General features: G+C 38.9%; 1 protein-coding gene across 4 annotated transcripts in view; it reads right to left on the bottom strand.

Moving 5' to 3' along the window:
• khdrbs2 (KH domain containing, RNA binding, signal transduction associated 2) overlaps positions 1 to 21,961 on the bottom strand; it is a 75,758-nt gene that overhangs the window by 51,244 nt on the left and 2,553 nt on the right. For all 4 annotated transcript variants that reach the window (XM_061790524.1, XM_061790523.1, XM_061790521.1 and 1 more), the window contains exons 2-3: positions 12,193 to 12,320; positions 5,150 to 5,266 (exon numbers count right to left, since the gene is read on the bottom strand). In XM_061790524.1, the coding sequence (XP_061646508.1) occupies positions 5,150 to 5,266; positions 12,193 to 12,320 (245 nt within the window). The remainder of the gene's footprint in view (positions 1 to 5,149; positions 5,267 to 12,192; positions 12,321 to 21,961) is intronic.

The raw sequence follows: 21,961 nt of genomic DNA, 5'->3' as shown, positions 1-21,961 counted from the left end.
TAACATTAAAAGTCAGTTTTACTGAGACTTTCAGAAAGAAAATAATGTAGCCTTATGTTTCTTTTATTGTGTCTCACAGTGGTATAGGCCTGCGATGCATCACAACGAGATGGTAACTTGTTTACCATCTACTGATTATTTTCTGTACCGCCTATCCTCACCCGGGTCATGGATGAGCTGGAGCCTATTTCAGTTGATTTAGGCCGAGAGGTGCGGCACACCCGGAACTGGTCGCCAGCGAATCGGACGGCAATTATGGACAAACAAACATTCACACTCACATTCAGACCTACAGACAGAAAAGACAGTCTTTAATTAACCTAAGAAGCATTTTTTTGGCCGTGCGGCCTATTTGTTTATCAAGTATCAAAAGTGAGGATTATATGTTTAAAAAGACTGCTTTTCTTTGAGACAACTACCATATTTGATTTTCTATTAAATCTATTCAGAATATTAGGTTGTTTGATCAGTTATTCAAGATGATTTTATCCATTATTAATCAGATTTTTTAAATCAGAAATTTAGATGCTTTGAGTAAAGAAAAACGAGTTTCACAGGACTCCAGTGTGAAGCAGCAACTTGAGAATTTAGATATTACAAACATATTTCCTTCCTTTCAAATTAAAAGGAACATACAGCAAGTGTCAAAAATAGATGCACTTTAGATGAGTTGACATTTTTGGTTGAATTCAATGAGATCCTAACAGTGGCACCAAAGCAATCAATTAAGGTACAGAAGTGGCAGAGCTGGGAAACAAGGTTAATGAGAAAGCTGAGTTAAGGTTAAACTACAGGCTCAGAAGGAGTGAATCGGGGATGACGCTGAGTGGCTTTCCTACTTTGATGCGATACCCTTTGGATTATTCATTTAATGTCAATTTTGTCACCACCTTTGTCATTGATAATCATATGTCTGATTGATTCTGTCACTACCATCGCAACCCAGAATAATTTCCAAATGCCTCTTTTCCACCAACTGCACTGCATGCCTGTATGTACTTGGCTTGGCGCTAAAAAAGAATTAGAAGAATCTTTTTTTTTTTTTGTGGTCATCAACACATTTACATTCACGAAATTTGGCTTCTGCATTTAACCCATCACAGTTGTGAACACAGCAAACACACTGAGTGACTTACTGTACATGTATACAACCTGCGGAACTCTTCAGGTTTTCAGTGTCTTGCTCAAGGACACTAGAGCTGTGGGTCCATGGTGTTCTTAGGCATGGATCATCAATTGCCGTATCCTCCCTCCATCTCTCTGTCCAGGCTAACGAAACAAATTATTTTTGTTGTGCCCTATATGGCTGTATTCTGCTCTACTCACTATTGACCCTGTTCCATTGGCACTACCAGGTACTGACATAAACCACTGCTGGTCACTCATTGTAAAACATATTTGTAATTGTAATATTAGGATACGTGACTAGAAATTACTTGTTGCTTTGCCTAAGCTCTGTGGAGTGCAATATATTATTTGGCAGTCTCCAATTATATATATCTGCAGCACTGTCTTTTTTTTTCTGATTTCTTTCAGCCCCCTGGTGAAAAAAATATCCTCCTAAATACAGGACACCATTGTTCTTCTCCATTGTTGTTCTTTGGTAGCTTGTCCTAACTGATGAGTTCAATATGGTGTGTTTTTTTTGCAGTTTGTCGCTGCATACACGTAATTGTCCTGTTGTACTGTTGCTAGTACTGACTGTACCCTACTGGCTATTCAATCATATGATGTATGTTTCGTAAACCATAGCTTCATCACATTTAATTGCTAAATATAATTGTGCTCTGTGTGACAATAGAAGTTACCGTAAATTGTTTCGGCACTTAACTCGTATATTTCTTTTTGTCAATATTAACAAACTGTAACCAATCTGACAAGTGGGACTTCAACCAACTTAAGGCATTGTATTTAAAGCTAATAAAATGTTCCAGTCCTTGTAAAATATTTTGATTATCACTGGTGTCAACAACAGAACAAGACTAAAACAGAGACAAGACCAAGATCCAGCAACTCAGTCCTTTTTATAAAATCTGCCTAAATTCAAAGACCATTTTTTGCCGAACTAGATCAGTATGATTTTGATCAGAACCTGCAACATCAGATCGTGTGAATTATGCGTGACAATCTATGAGATTTGCCCTAACAACAGTGACATTGTCGACAATTGGTAAGCCAGTAATACATTTGTCACAATTTGTTCTTTCTTGTGGAAAGTCTCAAGTCCAAGAGATGAAATGTGGTCTTTGACTGAGTGCAGTGTTAATCCGATCCACAAGCACAAGGTGCAATATTGACGCGCCCTTCTAACTGAGCTATCACCCCATTGCCAAGCTGATGGACCCAAGTGGATAACAAGTGAATGAGATGGCAGAGACAAGCGCAGTACACTGACTTTGCCTTTATGGCAGCCTTTCAGACAAAAACTTTGTGTCAGCTTCTCGGTCAAAGGATGTCAGGGTGTAGACAAAATCAATATCACACATGCACGCACGCACGCGGCACACACACAGACACACGCACTTATACACAGACACAGACGCACACACATATTCTGCTGGTCTTTGGGAACAGAACCCTGGCAGCTGGCACAGGTACATTATCATTTCCTTTGCTAGTGCCAAGAACTGAAACCCCAGGCAAGACTCTTCAATTACTTAAGAAGTTACTAGTTAATTAACTCACGAGGTTAGCTAAGGCACATTGGAACCTAAGATTATTCTAGGTCTGGGCCAAAATCCTCATGGTCTGAAGTCCTAACAATTAGATTTCTATCAGTCCCGACAAAGCCATTACATTTAGTCGACTCATTCAAAAAAATGTCCTTGACAAACTTATACACTTGTCCGCCAAGGCCAATGTGATAAAACACAGCTCTTTGTTTCAACGTTTGAGAGAGAACTTTGAACATGACATTGTCAAAAAAAAATGTTTTAATAGAGTTCAGACAAGACTGCATATTTGAAGATTTTCACTTACAAATGTTTTGGAGTGTTCTCTGAATCTCTTAAGGTCTTTAACTCAAGGTTACAATTTAATATTCTCATATGCTCATATTCTGATAAGAATATGAAAGAAGAAGAATCGCATGGCCGTACACAATTACAGTGTATCCCACTGAAATTATTCTGTTTACAATATACTGTCTGTGTGTGTGTATACGATATAGTGTATGTGCAAAACCAAAAGTTGTTTAACAAAACAATCAGGCTACAATAGTAGTCTGACATTTGCAGAGGTTGAAGTGGGCATTCATAGAGATATCTGCATAAATCTTGGTGATGATTGATCGCAGCCTTGTGACATTTAACAACACTAAGCTTTTTCTTTATTTTCTTTATTGTATAATGAGATATGAAGAGGAAAATGCTTAACATCCATGAAATCCAAATTATTGGGCTGATCGTTCTGATATGGTCAGAGGTTGAGGTTGAAGTGGACATTAGTAGAAATGTCCACATAAATCTTGGTGACGTTTGATTGCTGTTTTATGACATTAAGCTACGTTAAGCTTTTTCTCTATAGTAAGCATATAGAGGAGTCTCCAATGGAATCGAACATGTTTGATTTCATCATGACTTCCTGGCAACCTGACAAGACTCCAAAAGACTCCAGGAATGTCACGGAGACGTCGTCCGCAACCTGCGAAGACTGGAGTGAAGTAGTTAGATAGATAGGCCAGTGAGATAGGTGTCTAAAGTACAGTGAACGGCCCGCTTTTACCGGCAGGGCTCAGTTGCTATCTCCCGTGAATAGAGAAAATCCCAGAGTAATTATTGTCCCCCTAAAAAGGTTTATAATTGTCTATAGACGCAACAAAGTGGCAGCAAAGCATTACTTTTGTCGAAATGAAGCTCCTCAACTCACTTCAACATGGTTTCTTGGCATCAAGATGCCACAATGTGGCGACAAAGCAAAAACGGAGGAAAAAAATCACTGTTGTCGGAATACAGACATATTGATGCGTTGCCTTTGGCAGGCCAGAGAACATAAAGAGTTGCAATAACAGCATTATCCAATACCCAAAGTAACGCTCTTGCTTTTAAATGCCTGTTTCAGATTTTACAGTTCAGGTGGCATATTAATTGGGACTGAATTAATTGTACCCTCTGCTAGTTGTTGCCAATTATGGAAACCTAACAAGCCCCATTTGCTTCAAGACAATTAGAAAAATTATTATCGATACAAAAACATAGATAAGCGAGGGATCAATTAATTTATTGTTAAGAATTCTGTTGATTGTTTGAAATTGAATGATTAATCTCATTTTGAAGCAAATGAGGCAGAAATGAGCGCAATACAGCTCAATAAGTATAACAATGTTTTGAAACAGGAAGTCAGAACATTCACAGACCCAATGAACCCAATGAAAATAATATTTAAAGACTGTAAGTAATCAATGAATTGACTCTTAATTTTCCTAATAGTAAGTCAAAAAGATGCAGTCAAATGTCTTCTTGGATAGACTGTCTTTAAAAAAAAAAAAAAAAAAAAAAAGATTATTGTGCTTACATAAGACCATAACCCCTGACTCACAAGAACTTAAACCGACCTCGATTATCATAAGCTTGTCGAATCAAAAGTCATTTTGGAAATAAATGGACATGTTTCGGTGAAGTCGACAAGAAACCTGTGCTTGATGTGTCGTGTAATCGGATCCCCAGTTTCACCGAAGGCAGCGTGTTTTCATGTTGTGTGATTAGTTGATGTGGGAAAGCGATGTCTTCAGTATTAAGAGCAATGAAACTATAAGGCCTCTTTATACTCCCGCGGTCGCGCGGCCGACGACGCCCGTATTGTGTCACGTGACCGACGAATTGCCCCGCGCGGCACTGAGACCCGTTATGATGGCTGACTGTCTCCACGCTCGGCTAAGTTTAGCTCCAGGGGACAACATGCCAGCACGATAAATGACAGGGCAGAGCACTTCATTATATTGCACTCACACATGACAATTACACAATACTCTTTGAAACTATACATGTCCCCCCCCTATATATGTTTGTCAACTGAAACCTATTCATCTTTGCGAGTGCTTGGATGTTTTTGGCTTGGAATATATTAAAGTTTCTGTTAATATTTACATTTATTTTACTTGTCAAACAACCACATAGCACAGCATATTTGAACACAAATCGATCTATATTACCTTTCCTTTATCCCTCATGGACCCCTTTCCGAGGATGGACATCTTGACTCCTGTTTCCTCTTGTAGCCTTTTCATGGAATTTCCTCGAGGCCCCAGCAGCTTTCCAACAAAATTAAACTACAACAGAAGTGAGAGGAAGAGCAAGGAGTCACGAGTAGAAAAATCTAAATGGTAACATCCACCAATGATTTACACAAGAGGACCAATGTAATCCACCAGTTTCTCAGTCTTGAAAGAAAAGAAATGTGATCCATTCGGGAAAAAAGCTTAACCGCAAAGGTGTTTACTGCCCATTAGTCATATTTTATCAATATAATCTCAGATTGCTTTCACCATTCATCATGTGGGAAAATATCGTGCAATGTAGCCTGTAATAAATCAATATAATTGTGCTTTCTCTGTAGCACATTAAAGGTGGATGGGACTCTTATCCATGGTTCAGAATAACATCATGCACCTATCTTTAGCTTGAACTATGCCCTCGCTGGTCATGTATCTTATTGGTTGAGGATCATCTGTGTCGTGCAAAGGGAGGAAAGAGGTGGGGGAAACATGGGATGAAACCAATAACATCCCTGAGACTGGTCTAGAGGTCAGTGTTGAGCTCAAGTCAGAAATAATGAGTTTCCTCCCTGTGGAAATTAAGCAATAGTATCCAGGTGACAAACGGTCAGATTCAAGCCTCGGGGCTCTGACTGTCATTTCCCTCGCACTGTGCACCAGTCAACAGTATGTGTTCACATGGACAATAATATTGTGGTTGTTTGCATGGATTAGAAATCCATCCATCCATCCATTTTCTGAGCTGCTTCTCCTCACTAGGGTCGCGGGCGTGCTGGAGCCTATCCCAGCTATCATCGGGCAGGAGGCGGGGTACACCCTGAACTGGTTGCCAGCCAATCGCAGGGCACATACAAACAAAGAACCATTCACACTCACATTCACACCTACGGGCAATTTAGAGTTGTCGATTAACCTACCATGCATGTTTTTGGGATGTGGTAGGAAACCGGAGTGCCCGGAGAAAACCCACGCAGGCACGGGGAGAACATGCAAACTCCACACAGGCGGGGCCGTGGATTGAACCCCGGTTTAGGGGGCAGAGTCAAACACAAATGATTAAAAATTAAGTGTAATGCGATAATCATCTTGCATTGTGGACAAGTTATGTGTCATATGTTTTTGGTCCCTGTAGGGCTCTGGCCCAAATTGTCAAAGAAACAGAAGACGGAGCTTGCCTAACCCTATGCAAAAAACACAAGTAATTTCCATTAAACTTTGTGGACTGGTGGCACATTTGGCGATTGCCTTTGGGTCTAAATATGTATCAACTTTTAGACTGAGTAAACTGTTCTTTCTGTCAAGATCGAACCTTTCCCTTTAGAGGCAGTACAAATTGTAGCGTCTACTCCTAATTTTCCTCACCTCTTACATTGTGGTGACCTAATGTCTGTTTATCATACTAACCTGCAAAACATAAGAACTTCAAACAAACACATTACATTTGTAATTTTATTAACACATAACCAGAATCACTGATGGTGTTGTGGTACACTCGCCTGACTTTGGTGCGGGTAGTGTGGGTTCAGTTCCCACTCAGTGACAGTGTGAATGTGAGTGCGGATGGTTGTCCGTGTCTATATGTGCCCTGCGACCGACTGGTGACCAGTTCAGGGTGTAGTCCGCCTTTTGCCAGAAGTCAGCTGAGATAGGCTCCAGCGCCCCGCGACCCTAACCAGGATAAGTGGTGTTGAAAATGGATGGATGGATGGATAACACATAACCTTGGAAGATGTCTGTCTGTTGCAAAGTGCAATAGTTCTTTTGTGCCCTACGAATTATGCCTAGCAACAACTATCATAACCTCAACAAATGTTATGTGACAACAAAAAATAATTTTGAAAGAACAATAAAAGAAGAATGAAAGAATAATAGAAAGTATGGGACAGATTGTGTTCAACATTAGAGCATCCACTGTATAGTATTTTTCTTGATGTTTGTAGACTACGTAACACCACTACATTTGACCTTCAAATGTCTGTTCTCACTGTCACGAGACTACCTCCAGAACTGAACAGGTGGTCGTCAGCCCACCACCACTTCACAAGCCTAACCCAAATGATATTAACCTTCTCACAAAACAACCTTCTCCCGCTGCGGCCGAGCTGCTAATAACTCCTGTGCCAGCTGTGTGGCTGCTGCGACTCAACTAAGACAACTGCACACTCAGCTTGTTTCCTCAACATTAACATCTCCACTGAGCGCCATGTTAGTGCCAAGGGAAGCACTGATGAAACCATCCTTAAGAAAATAAAAGCATCCCTGCTGTCCTCGCTTGTCCTCTGATCTGCGTAATTAAGGCACCTTTTGGACGGCCCTCTTCACAGGGGCCGCTTTGACAGGACGATGTCCTAGCTGGCAGGGTGCTGGACAGCAGATGGTCATGGCACCTATGGTGAGAACATACTTGCTGGGCAGTAGAAAGAGAGTGGCCTGTTTTTATTCAGTTAATGTCTGGAGCCACTCTGCAGCTCCATGGCGGGCAGTTTAGGCTTTGAAGAGGGGGCAGGTACCGCTGTTAAATGAGCTTTGAAATGATCTAATGTGCACCCTGCTGTCCCAACCCTGATAGCTATGTAGATATTAGAGAGAAGGACGCTAGGGAAGCTACAAATGTGCACACAGATAAAGGAGCAACACCTGCATGAAATGTAATTCAATAATAAAAGAGCTGTTTTTGCATTTTGCTAAGATAATAATGCATCATTTCAGTTGACAACATAGGACAAGTTGTGTTTCTACAACCACAATAAAAAAATTGTTCAGTCAATATCTCCCTGAAAGTGTCAATCAAAACTGAGCATTGTTATTTTTTAAAAGCACATTTTTAATGTAGTGCCAGCATAAACAGCATATCACTACAATATAATATCACACATGTGCTCATGTTTAATTCACAACATGCAAGCTGTGACACTTATCAAAGCAAAACACCTTTCCATAAATTAATGTTTCTTTGGGACACAGACAGAAATGGAATGTGTCTACGAACAGAGCAGAGCACTATCGAAAGGTCACAACAACGCAGGATGAATGTACTCAGACGGTGCCATTCGCAAGGACATATCACAAATTAATATGTTTTGGGGTGCAAATGTACCAGCATGCGATATACAAACTAGCTTTGTTAAACTGATGTATTTTGCTCAGTGCATGTGCAAAGAAACACACAAAAAAACAGCTTATCCAAAACTATGGATATGGTGCCTCGATCATAAATGGCACCAAGGCACTTCTAATTATTATAAAATTGTTGTTTGAATAGAAAACTTACCTTACAAGTTAAAAGGCTCCCAAAGTGCATACTTCACATCCCAAAAAGTATGACAGGTTTACTCATTCAATCAGCTGTGGTTACTTAACAAAACACTAAGCCAAAATGTCCTCATCTTGATTTGCTGTAAAACTGACAACAAATCTAATCTATCACATTTTACAGCAAGAGGTGCACAAAACACACGAGTCCATGTGATTGATGGATGCAACCACGATTGCAGCATGATCCCCCAACCTCTCCAATTTGATCCAAACAGCAGATGAAGCTCTATTCTGAATGTGTTTTAACAAACATAGCAGAACCCATTTACTTTACTCATTTTATTGGATCATTTTGTGTGTGTATGTGTGCGTGTGTGTGTGGGGGGGGTGGGGGGGGGGGGCGATTCTGTCTGGCTTTGTACTTGTAGGATCATTAGCAATGTTAAAATGTTGCATAAAAAAATAACCTGTACAGTGAGGAAGGGTTAATGATGGCAAACATTCGAGTCACAAACAAATTACAGTAATTTACTTTACTGTACATCATTGCATGTTATGTAAAAATGGTTCTCACATTAGATAAATGTGGAACTGGAGGTCAACAAATGAACAGATTTTTGAGGTTCCATTGTAACTTGAATTCCAATTCCATAGTCAAAATGGTTCATCAACTTGATTTAATAACCATAATAATATTGTTTCTATATTTCTATTTGCATTATATTGTGTTATTCGTAATCACACAACACTACACTGAATTAGCATCAATACCCTTTTTCAAGAAATGCATTAATCAAGAATATATATAAATATTAAATAAATTATATAAAAATAAATATTAACTTAAATAAGCATTCCCTTGCTGAACTTCTGTCTGCCCCCCCCCCCCCCCCCCAAAAATGACCCAATCATGTACCATTAAGGAGGCCAATACTGCCAACCTCGAACACAGATGGTGCATATCAGCAATTTTTCAAAGCAGATGTACTTTTTAAGCACCAAGTAACTTTCATGATGTATTGCATTCAGTATGCCAGCATGCACAGCAGACCTTGTCTGCAGCACACATTTGGACAGCAGGAAAGGCACGTGCGGAACTCTCAACAATGGCTTGGCCTCATTCAAGCGTCTCAGGATGCAGCAGCGGTGAAGCACTGCACTAGGCTCATGTAGTGCATTACTCAGACTAAATGCAGGGATTATAGGTTATTGTACGGCAAGGTGACATTAATCTTCCATGTACCAATTCAGCATATCAGAAACCATGCAGAAGAGTTTTCCCAAGTAATAATGCAATCAATTTACATTTAATTACGTTTAGGCAGGAGGGCGGCTGGAAGCAAGAATGGGACCTGCGGCACGTCCAAAACCTGACAGAAGAGATTTATGATGTCTTGTAAATTTCTCTTTTGCTCTGCCACCAATGCAGGACGTTATTGAATACCCGAGGAAACAGCGACAGTGACAAAAGTGAGCTTTGCGTGTGAAATGAAAAGAAGCCAATTAGTTGTATGCCGCTCAGTCTGACTCATTGGAGGAGGAAGTAAAATATATATACTGTATACATCTGCACAATGTATTCTGACTCATTATGAATTCTGCTTTTACAAAGATAATAACTGGTCAGTTTTGAGTGACGCCTTTAACACCACCCAGCCCCTCCTACTGAGAGACATGAGAATGGATTTATGCCTCATCTCCTGGGTTATGAATTACCTCTCCAAGAGACTACAATATTTCAAGATGGGTAGCTGCACATCTAACACTGTCGGCAGCACTGAAACACCACAGGGAACAGTGCTCTCCCCTGTCCTCTTCATACTCCACATGTTAGACTTCCAGTACACATCCAAGCTCTACCACATGCAGAAATACACAGATGACACAATTATTGTTGGGTGCAAAGAGGGAGGAAGTACAGGAGCTGGGTGTTGGACTCAGACGTTTCAAACCATCTGTAGCTGAACACCTTGCAGACCAAAGAGATGGTGTTCTAGGCTGTTTACAGTGAGGTTGTGGCCTTAGAGGTGGTCTAGACATAAAATCTGGGGCTGCAGCTCAGTGATACACTGGACTGGTCAGATAACACATAAATCCACAGGAAAGGATAGACACAGCTATACTTCCAAAGGAGACTGTTCTCCTTTAACATCTGTAATAATCTTCTGATGATGTTTAACCAATCAGCTGCTGCCATTGTTGTTTTCTATGCTGTTGGATGATGGGGAGACAGCATTAAAAAGAAGGATCTTGTGCCACTGTACAAGCTGGTCAGGAGAGCAGGATTCCATGGGCACACAGCTGGACTACGGATGAGATCCGGTACAACACCCAGAAGCACACCCTGCACTGGATTATGATCAGGCAGAGGCGTTTTCAGCACCAGGCTGCTGTCCTTGAGCTGCTCCACGAACTGACTCAAAAAAGAAAAACTGCATTTTGTGTTTTCATTAGTTCTATATAAAGTTCATTGCTCTTGTTAATTGCAGGCTCTGCTGCACTTTCATTAATCATCTAATCAAGAACTGATTTACCTACTGGAGCTACCGGACATCACTGGGTGAATGTAATTAAGCAGCATAGCAAGGAAAGCATGCAGCACTTAATTCTACAATAATGTTTAGTCTCCACATGGAAATTAGTCTGCAATAGAGCTACCTTTAAAAACTATGAACAGGAGTTTTCAAAAGTTTGTTTTCTCAATTATGCGTCTTTCTCACTTGAACCATGTCAACATCGCCTTTGCTATGAGTTCACAGTAAATTGGATGAAAATCGGCAGTAGAAGGTATTCTGTCATTTAATGATTTAAAATCGCTAAACAGAGTGGAGACTTCCTGAACATACGGTGGATTAATGACTTTTGCAACACTGATCCTGAACTCAAAGTTAATTAATGTATGGATTTTGTATACGAGCTTACTGGGCTGGAGTACTTGGTCCTCTTCTTCGGGCCAATACAAATACAATTTCCTGACATACTTCAACTTTTTATCAACTTTTTTGCAAGTGTCATGTTTCAGGCAGTGCACAATATCACTTCAGTATCCTTCTATGACATTTTTTACAATTGATGTACTCCCAAATTAATAAATTGTTATTATTATGACATTTATTTACCCAGATCTAAGCCCATGAATTTTATCCTATTATCAAACAATTCATTGGTTCAGTCTGAACATTCTCAACAAAAGATAACAGAATCTGTACACAATCAATGGCATGGCAAGATCAATCATCTTTAAATTTGGCAAATAAATAAGAAAAGAGCTGGACATTTTGCTAAGATAATAATGCATAGTTTCGGTTGACAACATAGGACAAGTAGTAAAAGTAGTAATAAATAAATAAATAAATGTGTCTCTTATCTCATTTTGAAAAACAACACACTAAAAATAAATAGTAAAATAAAAAGTAATAGTAAAATTAAGAGAAATTGTGAATCGGTAATATCATAAGAAAAAGGAGATAGAAGTGAAAAAGTAAGTAAGCGACATGAGAAGTGCACTGGCTGGTCCAACAATTTCTATAGGCCACGGGATCCGGGATTGCCATGGTAACAACAGAAATGTGAGGCCCCTGAATACCAGCTTGTTCTGTATATCATCACACTGATTTTGAGGCTGCTATTTTAATGTAAATGTAGTTAATTGTTGAAATAGTGGACGAGATGGACACATCTTTTTGATAGACTTAATAACACACATACAGAGCAGTTGCACTTACCTTTGGGTACTGTTGCACTGGGATGAGAACTCTTTCCGACAGCTTGATATTTTTATTGCTGATAATATCAAGGTATTTCTTCATTATGCCATCTTTTTGCAGTTCATCACCTTCTCGCTTTTCAATTTCTGCAGCAAAGCAAAATGGAAAAAAAAACCAAGAAGATAAAGAAAATTATTAATGAAATTATGCATCAGTCATTGTTGTCTAGTCTGGTGTCAGATTGACTACAAATAGCGACGACCAAAAAGTGTCTCTGGGGACACTTTGGGAGAAATGTAACAATGCGCAGTCTCATACAGCTGTAAATAGGATCACATTATGACACGAGTTTACCCTGTTGCTTGGTGTCATTAGAGATCAGTTGTTTGGGGCGTGCAGATTAGATATATGAGTTCTCACATCAAGATCATATTTGCAGATCATTGAGTCCAATCAAAGAGCACTTTGTCTTTGTATCATTTACGTGAGGGGAAAATATTGTACAAATTGGCTTAAAAGTTATCTGATGTGCTCCAAGCTTTATATGCTAATTATCAGAGGTTCAGCATACTGTATTAGCAGGGCAAAGACGGCCCAGAACACCCTCAGTAATGACTTCCTGGATGAAGCCTTCAAATGCAGTTGAGCTACAACAGTCAAATGATTCTGAAGAGCTGCAAAATCAAGATGCTGGTGGGAGATCCAGAAATTAGAAGTTAGAAAATGAAATGCAGGCATTTTGCCATGGCCGTTTGCTCCTTCAGATCATTATCACACACTGATTGGCTGTATTTCTTCGACGGAAGCTGAAATAAAGATCCCCTTCAACTTAAACCGTTTACAGTTTAACCACCACTATTTGCGTGGGAAAAGGACCGAGCCGTAAATAATTGACATGCCTTTACAATTGCCATGGAAAAAAAACCTGGAAAAAATGCAAACAAGCAGGGGATCGTCATAAATAAATAAAAAATAGCCATTAAGCGAGATTTTTTGTTTTTTAAAAAAATTTTCTGGTTCTCAGAATTCCTTGACATGGCACTGACAATTTTATCAGGTAAACCTGAATTAAAAGTCTGCAAAGATAATGCTCAGGTTTGACTGATATTTTCCGTGTCAATGTTTATTATTGCGGTTGTAGTTTTGATTGAAAATATAGAATTGCAATGCATCATATAGATACATGTTATCATCTGGGTACATGTAAGAGCTACACAAGAGGGGGAAAATTCAATATAAGCCTGATAAACTTTGCGGATAAGGCGCTTGTATTGAATGCCATTATATTGTGTTGGTTTACCAGATGATGTGGTTGGTGAGTGTATGTAAAATATAGTTTGACGTATACTAGTGTTGTACAGACTAGTTGACTAGCCGACTTTACTGCTCAACAATGACGTTTACAGTGGAATGTGATATCGGCTGGTCGCCAATCAGGTGTTTTTGTCTTGAGGAGACAGAGCCGCTTTTAAGCGTGCTTTTATTTTGAAAAGCTGACTTTACCTGCTGCAGGATGTTTACACTGGTGATGCCAGAGTGTTTCCGTGCGAAAAAGGCTTGCATTGTTGAATACGCCTTGCCGTCTGTTCGAACCCCTTGATACACAATATGAAACACTATCAAATTTGACCAAATTTCTGTGACTCCCTATTTCATACACAGTACTATCAAAATGTGGATTCGGGGTTTACGCTCCTCATTATCTTAAAGTTACTATGCATGCTTTTCAATCAAACAATAAATACACCTCTGGATGTGTTGAAGCGTTATCAAGTTCATCCTGCTGATACTCGAATGGAAATGACAGCAACATTATAAGCCACTAAAGGGAAATGGTGCTTACAAACCACCACCACCAGCGCATACCTATGCAGACTGCTGCATCCAAAAATAAAAAGATTGTGATACTCCAATGTACTAACCTCACATGACCAACATCTACTAATCGGACATCTTCTATAAAACAAGTGTCCGAGTACAGAGGAAGCTTTAAACAAGCTTCCTGTGCATAGAAATCCATTACAGTTTTGTCTTATAGTATGGTTAGAGCAGGGGTGACCAACATGTTGCCCGCTGGCACTAGGTCGTCCCTAAGGAACACATGTGCAGCCCGTGGGCCTGTTCTGAAAATATCTCACTGGTGACAAGACATTGTGACTTTCCTAGGAATGTTGCAGAAGTGATATGAAAATGTACAATTTATAGAAATGAGTGTTGCATTGGTAATTTCAGTAAATTTGTTATTTCAGAAGTGCGTATCAAACTGATAGCTGTTCAAATTAATCAGTACCCAAGAAGTAGCCCTCAATTTCAAAAAGTTTGGTGACGTCTAGTTAAAGCAATGTTAATAAGAGTGCAGCACTTAAGCCTTTAAAATGCATGTAGGCAAAAGTAGAATTTAAGTGCACAGTATATGTATAGTTTATGGTACTATTCTATTGATTTATTGATTTATTTATTTTTATTTGCCTGTGTGCAAAAATTACTTGATTGGAAGTGACAATTTGCAAATGACGTGCTAAAACTAACTGGCATGACAATGAAACTGCTAACTAGCAGCATATTAGCATCATGATTGTGAGCATTCTGTCAAGGCATACGATCAAATTAAGCACAGTCAAATTTATTGATGGCCCTTGTTGATGATTATTTTGGTTATGGATATTTTGAGTACTTTTATTTAAATAACTATTATTTTGTATTTTTTTATATTTATTCTCCTCTTCAAATGGCCACAATATTCATATCATTTGTGTGAAGCATTAATGTCTCCAAAAGACCATGAGGAGTTTTGTACCGCAGAACAGTGTATCTCTTGTGGTCTGCAGCCTGCCACAAAAAGATTGTGTTTGTGTGAAAGAGAGGTAAATCGGCTTAGTGAACAAATGTGGCAAAACATTTGCACAAGCGTCATCGTTTTTCAAAAAAATCTGAACGGGAGCAACGGGAACGCAGAGATCAGAGGAGCAAGAATGTGACTTGAAGGTCACTGCTTTCAATTCTCACACAGGATCCCAAAAAATCTCATTGAGGGGAAACGAATCATTTCAACTGTGAGTTACTATTCTGGTGCTCTTGATCCGCTCGGATCCAATGGCCAAAACTGCTCCAGCAGTGCTTCTCGAGGAGAAGAATTTTTAAAAAGGGAAGGTTTAAATGCTCAACTATGGGATAAATGTGTCTAACTTATGCAATTCACGGGTTACACAGTGTGCGCAGTCAGCCTTTCCTGGTTTTATTTTGCATGCAGCTGCGTGCAGAGGGGGCCAGGCAGGGTGGTGGCCCCGGGCATCCACCTGGACTATCACATTAAGAGAACATTTTGTTTATTCACATGTTTAACTGGATTTGGACCAAAACGTACAGGTGGTTCTTCAACCTAGTGTGCCAGTTTTGTGAAAAACGTTGTTTGTGTAACTAACAACTAACTAACAAAACAACCGAAAAACAAACAATGGCTTCCTACCCTTTTGGCATAGATAAAAAGAATAAAAGACTTTAACAAATCATTGTACTCTACTCAGAATTGAATAAGGTTTTTAATATTGATCTGTTATAACATTTGATATAGTTGCCCTTTGTTATCTTGTGATTAAAAATATGGTTACATCAACAGTATTCATTTAACAGTTGTTGTCCGGTTAACATAGTTTTATACAGTATGCCTTGAGTGTTGCCTTTTGCAACTTCCTCCTTAGAACAAAATTCAGGAAAAAAAATTACAGTGCATAACATAACTGCATTATGCATCATCTAAAGTCAGGCATGTATAACTAAAAGTGTTTACCCAGCCAGGTTGAATTAAACCACACTAACACACCATCTGACTGTAATGGTGTAAATTAACTATGAAAAGGGTATGAAAATAAAACAACCATTGTAGGAGACTGCAATTAGTATTTACTTTGTTTTTGTTTATTTTAAAGGAAAGCCTATTATAAAGGCTCAACAATGTGGGAAAAGATGAATAAATCCAATTACTCTCCAATAACTGATTTCTTGTTCATATCAGACAAAAAGAGGCTGTAAGCATGCTGTGATTTACAGCGTAAATCCGTTGGTCGAATGGATTGAAAAGAGCAATTAGCTTTGTGCTTTTCTGCTTTGGACAGATGAATGTAAATGCAGGGCGGGAGGGGCACTCAACATTAAGCATGGGTTTTTGGTCTCTTGCTGTTTCGGTTTTTGACTGAGCTGCGCTATTTGAAATCTGTTTGCACTGTGATGAAGTAATGATTTACAAATCAAATTTTAATGCCATCTTCAAATTCTCTGCTGCAGTGAAAAAGTGATTTTAAAAGGCGAGCAAAAACCAATTACCAAGCACAAAACTGAGATGTGAAAAAGCAAGCAAATTATGGGAATGTAATTATGATGGCGTTTCAATAATCTTCAATTTGTCAGAGATGCTTTCAAAATAAATGTTCTAATACAATATGAATGGGTCTTTAGTCATCGACACTGGTGTTAATGCAAGTTGGCAAAACTGGCCCAAGCCCAAGCATTTGTGGCAGTTTTTTTTGTTTGTTTTATTTCGAACAACCTATTTGTCATATTTGTGGCTTTTTGTTTACAAAATCCCAAATGACAATTTTAAGGGATACAAAATAGCGATTAATTAGCGACCACAAGCCTTCCCGAGGGCACATTTCTCCTACTCTGTCATAATACAGCCATTTGTAAAGGATGCAAGATCCGCATTACACTTGGCCAATTTATTTTAATGAGTAAATGTAAAGCAAAAATGCTGAGTTCAGTGTTTACGGAATATACCTATAATGTATGATTTGCTCATTAATACAGCAAATGTTCACCAATCCCTGACCTGAACACATACCTATTCTTTATTCGTTAACACTCCTGTCACTAAGCTTTGATTTTTACAAATCATCAATAAGAATAGGCCAGGCATTCAACCAGTGAGAGAGAGAGAGAGAGAGAGAGAGAGAGAGAGAGAGAGAGAGAGAGAGAGAGAGAGAGAGAGACAGAGAGAGAGAGTGAGAGAGAGAGAGTGTGTGTGTGTGCGTGTGTTGAACACAACTTTCTTCCGCTCTCTTGCTCACGAGCGAGCAATGGACGGTCTGTCGATGCAGGTGATTGATGCGTTGTCTGCTATTTAATGGCACACTGTGTGGCAAAAGCGCCTAGCCATCACCCCCCTGTGAGTGTCAGACACGACTGGCTATGTGATTCAGGCATCGTGATAGGTTAGTGCTTCACTTTTGACAGTCATGTGACAGGCTATCAGGTGCACATCTGATCCAATTTGTCCTTAACAACTGCAACAGCATTTGTTGTGCTGTTTTTATTCTGTGTCACCATGTCAATGTGTGTTCATAGAGAGCTAGTGCAGAGGTGTTTACAGTGCTTATGCCTACAGTATATACTCTGTTACTTTTCTGTCTATTTACATATGCTTGCAAGTGAAGGATATCTTTCATTACTCTCTTAACACTTAAAAAAAAGTCAGGTTTGAAAATATTATTGGACGAGAAGAACATCGCCATGCTGGAGCAACATCCCTCCTCACACCATGTGATTTCTTTCCTCTTTCCCAAGCTCAAGGGGGTGATCAAGGGGACACTTTTTGAAGGCATGGATGACATCAAGATGGACGTGACGACGGAGCTGTGGAGAATCGCAAAAGAATCCTTCCAGGAGTGCATGAAGGGAAGGCAGAGAAAGCTGGGAAAGTGTGTTAGTCTCTAGGGGGGGGGGGAATCTTTGAATGGGGAAACTTGTAGTTAGGATATGAACTGTATCGTTTGTGACACGGGGGAACGGTGGGCGACTGGTTAGAGCATCTGCCTCACAGTTCTGAGGACCGGTGTTCAATCCCCGGCCTCGCCTGTGTGGAGTTTGCATGTTCTCCCCGTGCCTGTGTGGGTTTTCTCCGGGCACTCCGGTTTCCTCCCACATCCCAAAAACATGTGTGGTAGGTTAATTGAAGACTCTAAATTGCCCGTAGGGTGTGAATGTGAATATGAATGGTTGTTTGTTTATATGTGCCCTGCGATTGGCTGGCAACCAGTTCAGGGTGTACCCTGCCTCCTGCCTGATGATAGCTGGGATAGGCTCCAGCACTCCCGCGACCCTTGTGAGGATAAGCGGCTCAGAAAATGGATGGATGGATCTTTTGTGACACCAGAACGATCTGTCAGCTTACAATGCTATCAAATTGGATTCAAATGAAATTTTTATCCCGAGTCTGAGGATATCCGATTTCCTGATTTATTTATTTTTTTCTAATTACACACGAATTTCGAAGCTGGACCATGTTGGAGGAAAACAAAATCAGAATTGGGTCAAGTGAACCAAGTAGTAAACATCCAGACCTTCTGCCTATTTGGTGCACACAAAAAACAGAAAACTACAATGAAAACAAGGTGGAGATTAACAATGTTCTAAATAAGAGAAGAAGAAGAGGTTCGAAGTTTTTTCATATCACTTTACATTTGCTTGAATGAGATCAGCTCAAAGGTGGGCCAACCTGTGGCAAGATCTCATAAAAGATTTGGTGAGATATTTTCTTCTAAAGCCATGATTTTCTTAGACTGCAAAATACAAAGGTCAAATATGGACTTTAAATACAATTAAAGGTAATTAGCTTCATGCTCTGTCATCTTCCCTTTGGTGTTTGAATAAAATAGATTGACATGAAATCTGCTATTTTTACAGTGCATAAATGTTAGCCTTCTTTTTGTCGTTGACATTGACGCAGCATTTAATGAGCCATTCAAAACCTGAAGAGGTGCAGTTATTATCAAATGCACTCCATCTCCATTCTATGGCTCATTCACTCATTAGAGTTGCTTGAAATGCTCCAGACCTTGAAAGTGAATGATAATGGTGCCAAACATTTATTGTGAGTCGAGTTTGATAACCTTGTCAGCATAATACTGAAAATGGAATGCAGTTTCACTTTCCTGGAATGTAACTTTTTGTGCCCTTTTAAAAGATAACATTACAAGGTTATTTTCGATCTGTCACACTGGTAGATATTGATTTCAAATAGAATAATGCAAAATGAGTAAACAAGAGAGGCACTTTACAGCATTAGTATACAATTAGAATTCAGGGTAAAGCTCTATACTATATACAGAGCTGCCAACCTATAAAAATTTACTTCCAGAACAATTTGTCCAAATCTGTCTGAATTTCCATATTTTCAAAATTTTGTCAAGAATATTACCGTGGGAGAATTATTGCAGTATATTATTATAACATAATTCTGCATCGTGTTCAATTGCACAACATAATCATTACTCTATAATCGTAATCATTCATAAATTATGGCTTCAATATTTGTTAATGCTAATGTATTTATTGCATCAACCTTGTAATGGCGGACACAGTTGCAGCTGGAATCAAAGTATATGAGATGTTGATGTGCCATTGTTAAAAATATCTGTCGATGGATTCATTTCACCTTTACCAATTCTGCTTTCAACCTTGGTTTGAAAAAAAAAGCAAATCCATTAAATGAGATTAATCAGATCTCAAAAGTCAATTAAAATTCAGCACTCCATTTTGCAAACAAACAAATACAGTAACTTGCTGATAGATTGAATTGGATAGTTTATGCATGCAAAATAATTGAATTTTTAAGTTTGACGTACATGTACTGTAAGAACATCCATCCATTTTCTATACCGCTTATCCTCACTAGGGTCACGGGCGTGCTGGAGCCTATCCCAGCTATCTTCGGATGAGAGGTGGGGTATAGCCTGAACTGGTCACCAGCCAATCTCAGGGCGTGATTTTTTTTATTTTTGCAATATCCGGAGCAATCAGGAACAAAATACAAACTAATTTCCTTATCAGACGTTCCGTAACATTTGGTATCTCTGTATAGTGCTCTCATATCTGAGCATTTTCCAGCAACATTGGCATTTACACACACATTGCATGGATATGCTTTAACACCAAAACAATACTAAGTTATGCATCAACACCCTTGATGAAGATGCTAGCTAACAAGCTAATACTAATGCTATATTTTGCCACAAAAACTGTTACATTTTGCCAGATTTTAGTGTCATAGCTTTATTGAAATAATTTAAATCCAAAGATTATTGTAAAACATTTCGTTTTCTTACATAGTTATTTTGTATCCAACTATGCAAGTGCTTAGACTGTGTTCATTTAGTACAAAATAAGTTTAAAAAATACAACAAAACAAAATAATGTTTTAGGATCTGTTTACTCTTGTTATAATTTTTCTTCAGGCATTTTACCACTGGGAGTCATAGCATTAGAACTGATATTTCCTTCACAATTTTTTAATTAAACTCAGAAATCTAATTACTGAATCTATAATTATTATTGACTGGCAGCACATCCCTGCACAGCTTTACTTTTTGATTGATTAGAAACACCGTTAGGTTGTGGATAAATCCAGCTTTAGCTTGTCCCTCAGCCTAGAATGTTAACATACTGTAATTTATTCACTCTAGTCGGTGATGTTAAAATGACAGCACAAAGACCAAATTGAAGTTCTCTGAAAACAGCATCCGAAAGCGGAGCAATACTGTCACTGACTGGAAATGCCAAAGAGATTAGTCAATTAAAAACTATCAATTGGATATTTATCACAGCAAAACATAGCCCCCAGATAACCTAAAATGTTTCATAATTCTGGCCCTTTTCCTTATGCAGTATACACTCTATATACTGTAGATCATTTTACACAGGCATGGCTTGTTGAAAATGATATCACATACTGTAGCCTTATTTTTAAATTGCCATTGTGCCTTCAAACACTTGTGTGGACATGTCAGAAGTGATACTCATTGACAATGTCAACCAGAGCCAAAGGACAAATAACTGCCAAAACATACATGCATAACTGTGGCAGACAATGGTGTTTTAAGGAAGTGTAAACTCATTACAAGCGGAAAAGACAAATGGTTGAGTTCATGAACAAATATAATGTAACAAACATCTGCACAGGGTTCTTGCTTTAAGACAGTAAAAAGCGTGTGAACTTACTGATCTGCCTTTTGACATCAGCTTCTAGGTCCAGGAAACCTTTAAAATGAGTCTTTGATGTCATTCAAAATGATTCATGATCTTTTGTATTGTACCGGCATTACCAGATTACTATCAACCTTTTATTGCTCAGTGACTGTTTTTCTCAATGTCTATGTCTCAAAAGTATTCTCTGTCAATTGACTGTCTGTTGTCGTACTAGAGCGGCTCCAACTACCGGAGACAAATTCCTTGTGTGTTTTTGACATACTTGGCAAAATAAAGATGATTCTGATTCTGATTCTGATATTCAAACTATTCTTCAATCAAAGGTAAATGCAAGTGCAACATATGAACGGCTGCACTTTCATCTGTCAATCTGAGCCAAAGACCTCATGCTGAATTTGAATGAGCTCAATTGTATCCACTAAGGAACAGATTTACTGGGTGACCCTCAAGCAGCAAAGTGTGTTATATTGAAATATTTAGTGATATTATTTACAAACTGCATGAAAACACCTACCCGACAGAGAATTATTCCAAGCAACAGCTTTCTTGCAGACACATTTGTATAGGAATACATAACACAACGTATTGATTTCAGATTTCAGACTACAGCATGTTATTGTGTTATACAGTATTTATGCTTTCAATAACTACTATAACTGAATGTATAAATAAAATCTGTAGATGTAGCTTGCCAGTTGACTCCTAGGCATGATTTTGCTTTATGCACCAGCAAAGTACAGCGTCTACTTTCGTGGGACTTAAGCAGGATTTTAGCAAAAGGTCATGTAGTGTTATTTGTAATAGTTGT

Source organism: Phyllopteryx taeniolatus, chromosome 11 (assembly GCF_024500385.1).
Source record: "Phyllopteryx taeniolatus isolate TA_2022b chromosome 11, UOR_Ptae_1.2, whole genome shotgun sequence".
In the NCBI taxonomy this organism is placed as follows: Eukaryota; Metazoa; Chordata; class Actinopteri; order Syngnathiformes; family Syngnathidae; genus Phyllopteryx; species Phyllopteryx taeniolatus.
Note: the sequence above shows the minus strand (reverse complement) of the source record. Positions and strands in the feature narration are given on the sequence as shown.